Source organism: Asterias rubens, chromosome 2 (assembly GCF_902459465.1).
Source record: "Asterias rubens chromosome 2, eAstRub1.3, whole genome shotgun sequence".
In the NCBI taxonomy this organism is placed as follows: domain Eukaryota; kingdom Metazoa; phylum Echinodermata; class Asteroidea; order Forcipulatida; family Asteriidae; genus Asterias; species Asterias rubens.
The window spans coordinates 7,170,077-7,176,777 of record NC_047063.1 but is presented as its reverse complement, the minus strand read 5'-3'; the positions used below and the strand labels follow the sequence as shown (position 1 = coordinate 7,176,777).

General features: G+C 39.6%; 1 protein-coding gene across 1 annotated transcript; it reads right to left on the bottom strand.

Annotated features, from left to right (window-relative positions):
- Positions 1-3,790: 3,790 nt before the first annotated feature.
- On the bottom strand, positions 3,791-6,260 carry LOC117287551 (the record flags this gene model as incomplete). The annotated part of the gene is given in 3 exon segments (XM_033768203.1): positions 3,791-5,522; positions 5,652-5,721; positions 6,093-6,260. Coding segments are annotated over 3 exon segments (1,776 nt in total), but the record flags the coding sequence as incomplete, so codon positions are not given.
- Positions 6,261-6,701: the final 441 nt, after the last annotated feature.

Genomic DNA, 6,701 nt, shown 5'->3' with positions numbered 1-6,701 from the left:
TGTGACGTCAATCGAGGCGCGATATTTCGGATTCTCGAAGCACTACGGCTTGAAGTGTTTGCTGGAAAAGACGTCGGACCAGACCACTTTGCAAACTGACCCCATCTTTCGTTTTTCTGCTTCATCCAGCATCCTGGTCAATATTGCCGGAAAAATCCAAGAAAAAAACATTTTTTGAAACGTACAAACTCACGATTATGGCATAGTCTGCCTCGATTGACGTCACAAAAGGGGTAGGCGGAGTCACCCTCAAACAACTTTATCTATTTTTTAAACATATAAATTGTTACAAACAATTACTCAAGTAATTATTTTATTGTTCATAAACATACTCTCATGTTTGAAGGAAAACAAATTCTATTTCCAGGTGACTTAAATTCTTTGTTGTGGCTGCGTCATTGCTTTAGTTTGATTCGAAAAAACTGAACAACTTATATTTGTGTTGGGGTTCTTCATTTTTAAAGTTTTTCACCATTTGCAAAAAGATAAACATGTGCAGCATTTGTTTTTCCTTTACCTACGAAAGGAACATACTAGTAACCCATACATAGAGTTTAACCCATCAAGTAATAGACCAGATGTCAGACGGCCCTCGCCAAACAACCTTCGTTCTTTTGCGGCTTTTAGCAGTCTGCCTCACTACCATGGGCAGCGCACTAAATGAGCTTTGCGCAAGTCTCTAACCCCGTGAGGGGAACACTCAAAATTGACACTGATTGGCTGCAGTGAGTGTGTTGTGTGCACGTTTGTTAAAAGCTCATATGGTGCTTGTCGGGCACAGAGTACGCGCATGTTAAAGTGCAGGCATTACGACACAGTACATTTCAAATGAATCTTGTTTTTATCAAGATAAATCTTGTTTTTAAGTGTCATGATCTGGATTCGAACCCAAACTCTGCTGATAAGGAACAGTATTTGTAGCCCAGGATTTGTTTTTTATTTGAAGACGCTTAATCTCGCTGGGTCATTTGTGGCATGTTCATTTACAACTTCTTTGTTAATTAATTGTTCACGCTTAAAAAAGTGAGCACTAGATTAGAGAAATATTCAAATCCAATTGAATGGCTTCAGTTTTGTTTTCTTGTATTAAAAAAACTATCCTTACAGATGGGCAATATATCAACTTCAAGACAGGTTCGTGATTCATGATTAGAATATTTTATTTTGGCACATTTTTCAATTTCAAATAATTTATAACAAATTGATGCATGTAAACAGTATCATGAAAAGGCACTTGATCAGAGGGAAGCATATTGAACGAAATTGTAAACCTTGGGGTTGTTGGAATTAGGCAATCGTTTTAATCCTGTATAAATGTAGGATATATACAATAAAACCAACTTCTGAAAATTTCATTTCAAAAGGTAGCTTTTCTGAGATAGCACCAACAATCTGTGTCCAGGCAGAAAGAATAATCTTTATACTGTATAGACGATGTGACCTCTGACGTCACTCGAAAACCATAACATGATTCGCGCGCATACCGCTGGGCAAAACCTTTGTGTTTTGGCAGCCATCTAGAAAGTGTATGCAATCTTACCATGACTTTTTGCCCGGCAAAACATGACGTATACAGTGTTTTGTCAACAGAGGGCGGTTTGAATGTAAACATAGGTCACATTGTCTCTACACAAACTGAGAATTGTTTCATTCAGATACATTTCAATTCACTCTCTCTAAAACCACATTCCTTCGAGGGAATCGTTATACTATATACAAAACATTATACACAACCAACGGAGTAAGTTTTTTGTTGTAATTATTGTTACAATGTATTTTCTATCGTAAAGCTTTATAGTAATTGTAATATTTTTAACGACTGAAATTATGTCGCAATTCAGCGGTATGCTGCGATGACATTTTTAAATAAATCATTTAAACCATTTAAATTTTTCAGACTATTACCAAAGGTATATACCTTTTGGTATAATATTGGTTCATAAAAGAGTAAAACAAATAGAAAATAATTTTCCCATAATTTTTATATTAAAAGAAACATGATGAAAACAAAGAAAAGTCTGAATTGTTTTTACCCAATTTATAACAGACCGTAATTGTTTTTTACTATATTAAATAATAATAATAATATTGAAGTCTTATATAGCGCATGTATCTACCAAACAAGGTACTCAAGGCGCCGAGTATATACAAAAAAGAAATATCAATTTTGTTTCCCTTTCTAAATAATTTAAGCATATTATAAACATTAATCAGTAGTAAGTTTTATTTAAAAAAATGTTTCTTATATCTCTTGATAATTTCAAGCAAATTCTTTTTATAGTTCTCGTTTACAAAATCCATCCTTTCGTGCAATTGTTTAAAAACTTCCAACAGATTTATACAAGAGGTAACATCTCTTGAATGACAACCATTCAACACATACAATCAGAACATCAATTCGCTCCGAGCTAAATCAATCAATCAATCAATCACAAGAACCATCTCTGCCCTCACAGGTAGCCATTTACCTCTAGGTGAAGGGAAGCAATTATAGTAAAGCATCTTGCTCAAGATCTTGACCTTCTTATGTAGCGCTCAGGTCCGTCACGCAGTGACGCTCGCGCTTCAAAATTATTACCCCTGGTCAGTGGGCCTTAAATCATTCCTTAACAGCACCCTGGGGAGTATACAGCCTAAGCTAATCAATCACAAGAACCATCTCTGCCCTCACAGGTACCCATTTATACCCCTTGGTGCAATGAGAGGCAATTAAAGTAAAGCATCTTGCTCAAGGTCATGACCAGGATTCAAACCCACCACAACTCGAATTTGGTGCACTTGAAACCAGCCACACACTATATAACGGCAACTAGTAAAGCAGTTTCATAAACCTTCATTAAGTCAAGTATTTAAGAAATACAGAAATACAGTCAGACACAAAAAGTTGGAAAACCAAATTGACAACTCGTTATAAACCATTTTCTATAAGGTAGCATAACTACATGTAGTATTATATGAGAAGGCACATACAGAAAGTGTTGCACAAAAGTCTTACCATTAGTAGAGGAGGGAGCTTGACCTTTTTCTTCATAATATTTTTTCTCCAAATCTATCCAAGTATGTGTTAAAGGCAGGGTACACTTTTGGGAATAACTTTTGAAGGTAAAAACCATAAACAAATTTGCTTGTTAGCTGTTGAAAGTGTAAAACACTGCGAGAAATGACTCCCATTGGTCGAGTTGGTCTATACAAAGCGTTTGAAACCGTTTGTTATGAAATGCATATGGTTAGAAAGATGGTTAGAAAGATGTTTTAAAAGTAGAATATAATGATCCACACAAGTATCACTCAAAACTGTACGGTTTACTTTTTACGCCGCGAACAATCAAGGTCGGCCATTTATGGGAGTCAAAAGTTTGACTCCCATAAATGGCCGACCGTGTTATTGGACGAGGTAAAAAGAAAACCACGCAATTTCGAGGCATATTTGTGTAGATCATTGTATTCTACTTTTACAACATCTTTCGAACCATATGCATTTTGTAACAAACGGTTACAAAACGCTTTTCAAAGACCTACTCGACCGATCCAAGGCAACAAGTTCCTTTAATTGTACAACTATAAACAAATAATTTAACGATTCAACCTCTCATGCATGATTTGAGCTGATTTAAAGCCAGTGGACACTTTCGGTAAACAGTATTGTCCACGGCCATGTGTCATGACATATGTTTACTATAAATCCGTAATTCTCGATGTCGAGAATTGATAATTGTTTTAATATTTTCTCAAAAAGTAAAGCATTTCATGGAATAATATTTCGAGAGAAGTCTTTTACCATTACCTTCTGTAAACCCTGTAAGTTACTTGTAAATCTGTGAACTTTTTTTTTTTCTGTTCCGAAAGTGTATAATGGCTTTAACCATAATACTTTGATTTCCATGCTACGCTAAATGGAATGCATAGGCCTACTTGTCGAGTGCCCTTAAACCTGTGAGTCAATTTCACATTATTTAGCAGCTTTACTCAAGGTTTCATGTTTCTCTATTTTCTGCTGTTTATTGGTTCAGTCATTTGTTGCGGCACTTTGTGAGTCGCAACACCACATCCTTGGGATACGAGGGCGGCCATGTTGGACGGGACAGAGTAACATCTGTCCGACTGGACATCGCACCCTCTTCCTATCTGCGGGACAACTTTAGCGAAGTCCGATTCTTGCAAATCTGAAGATGTTGGAGCTTCGTGGCCCTCGGTAGGAAGAGAAGGCTGCCGATCATCTTTATTGTCCTCCAAAGGACCTGCAACCCTGGCACCTCCTGTAGGATTTGAAGAGGTTGGGTCTTTCGCTCTCGACAACTCTCTATGACTGATATTTTCGATTCCCTCACCTGGTAGCTTTTCTGTCTCCTCAGTAGGCTCTCTCTTTTTCGGCAGAAACTGTCGCATCTGTGATGTCGTCAGAGATTTATTCAAGGGATCTGAGACTTTACGCTGGCGTTCGTCATCAACGGTTGTTTCTGTTGCTGGACTTGTTGATGAAGACGTTGGCGATGGGGCCAACTGCCCGTTTGAAGGCCCCTGCATTTTCTCAGTTTGCTGCGTTGCTTCTCGGTTACGCGACAGAAAATGATGCATCTCGTCGGTGGTGAGGGAAGACTTGAGGATGGTTCCTTCCTCATCGCTTTCTTCGTTGATAACGGAGATCATTGGTTCTTTCATCGATCGATCTTTAAACCCCTGAGGCTGGTAGCTCGGGAGAATATCCGTGTTCTGTTCGGGCTCTCTCTTGGGTGGGGTAGAGGGGGCTTGCTGAGACCTGGGGTCACCTTGTTGTAAAGGGTTCCCCATGGGTTTCGTAGGTAACTGGGAGATATCCAGCTGTTTCATATGATCCTCAATGTTTGGTTGGTGTCTTGGAACGGGTGGTATGACGGGCAATGGAGGACCGTAGTAACTGGAGTCAGTCCATGGAGGCATCGTCTGGGGCTGGGTGGCGGCACTCGTCGTTCTGAAACCTGCTGGTGTCTGATACTGCTGTGGATAGCGCTGTAAGGTTTGTCCGCCGTACCCAGTTAGGGACTGACTGTAGAACTGCTGGCGTGGATCATACTGCCGAGACTGCTGGGGATGACCGGACATCCCAGATGGGTACATGATCAATGGCGTACCCATTGATTGGTCCATCTTAGGCAAAAGGTCATTGGAGTTCAAGGAGGTCAACGAGGAATCATCCGCCAAATTGTTCTCATCAGAGGTCACCGATAAGGTCTGTCTCCGGATGCCGGACTCAAAGTCTGACCGTTGACCTCCGTAGCCTGGTGACTGATAGTGGCCGGGATCAAACTGCATTGGTTGTCTCTGGGTTCCATCCCCGTACCTCGGATGCTGTCCAACAACCATGGGGTTGTTTGACTCGACGCTGAACTCACGCCTCATGGGTGTACCTTGGGGTCCCATTGTGGGCGCGGGGTAACCCATTACCCCAGTGGTTGTAGGTGGTCCGTACCGCTGGGTATTGGTTTGGTAATAAGACTCACTGAACACCTCAGAGGTCTTTCGTAATGGTTCCTGAACATAAAAATCTGTGGATTAAATATGATAAAAAAGGTCAAGATTTTACTTCTGTTTTTGAAGATAAGAATGTTGGGGGTTGGGGGGGGGGGGTTGTTTAGGTGGGGGTATTGGCGGTGAAGCATGGTTTAAATTCTCACCTTGTCTCTGTCTCTGCATCTCATCTCGTTTAGTAATCTCAGCAGAAATATCCACCAAGATAGTGACAGTCTGAAAACCAACACAAAAAATAAGGTTAAGTTAATTTTTACAAATCTTTTTTGATATCATTACATATTTGGTTTTCGGTAACACCATGTGTATTTTGCCAGGCAGAATTTGCTATAAATTCTACTATCTCAAAGTAGATTTTTTCGAGGGACTCGAAAAACTGTCCTGCTTTTCAACTACTACCTGGGCGGGCTAGGTACAAATTTAGCTTTTAGGATCAATATTAACTGCACTTCCACACAGTGAGTTCCTATTTGGCCTCAATGTTTTGACTAGCTTGCTCTAGTCATCGTCAGTCTCCTGACGATGAAGCTGTTTCTGGTCTTCTCTAATAACGATAGCTGATGAGTTATAAAGCACAAACTTCTTACCTCGTTGATTTCTGGCCTCTTTTTAAAGTTTGACCTGGTGCATGTCAGGGCGAGCTGCAGCCATTCCCAGGCGATATCCCAGGGCCAATCGGGGCACTTTCTGTCCCTGACACGGCTGATGATGGCTTCGTGATTACGGAGTTCCAGTGCATCCTCAATGATGTCAGTCTGTACAAATTAATGAACACATAGTTTTTACTGGTTTTTGTTGTTTTTGTGTGTGATGTATTATGTTCATCTGTCCTTTTGTCTGTTTGTCTGGTTGTCTTGTTTTCTTGTCTGTGCGGCTGTTTTTACAAGCTCATTCTTACCAAAACGGCCCCGTCCTCTATTTATTTATTTATGTTTACTAACTGTTACTTAATGATATGTTTTGCTTTACTCCGTAATACTTGTAACTGTCGTTATTCTTTTATGAGAGTTTGAAATAAATGTATTCTTGAATTGAATTGAAACTGTGTTCCAGAAAAGGCACATCTTTAACTCTTTAAGTGCCACTGTCGAACATGTTTTCTGAAATTGCCACATGTACAATTCGTTTTCTGAAATTGCCACATGTACAATTTGTTATGAATACAAAACGAGTCGAAATCATACATGTTAGAAATA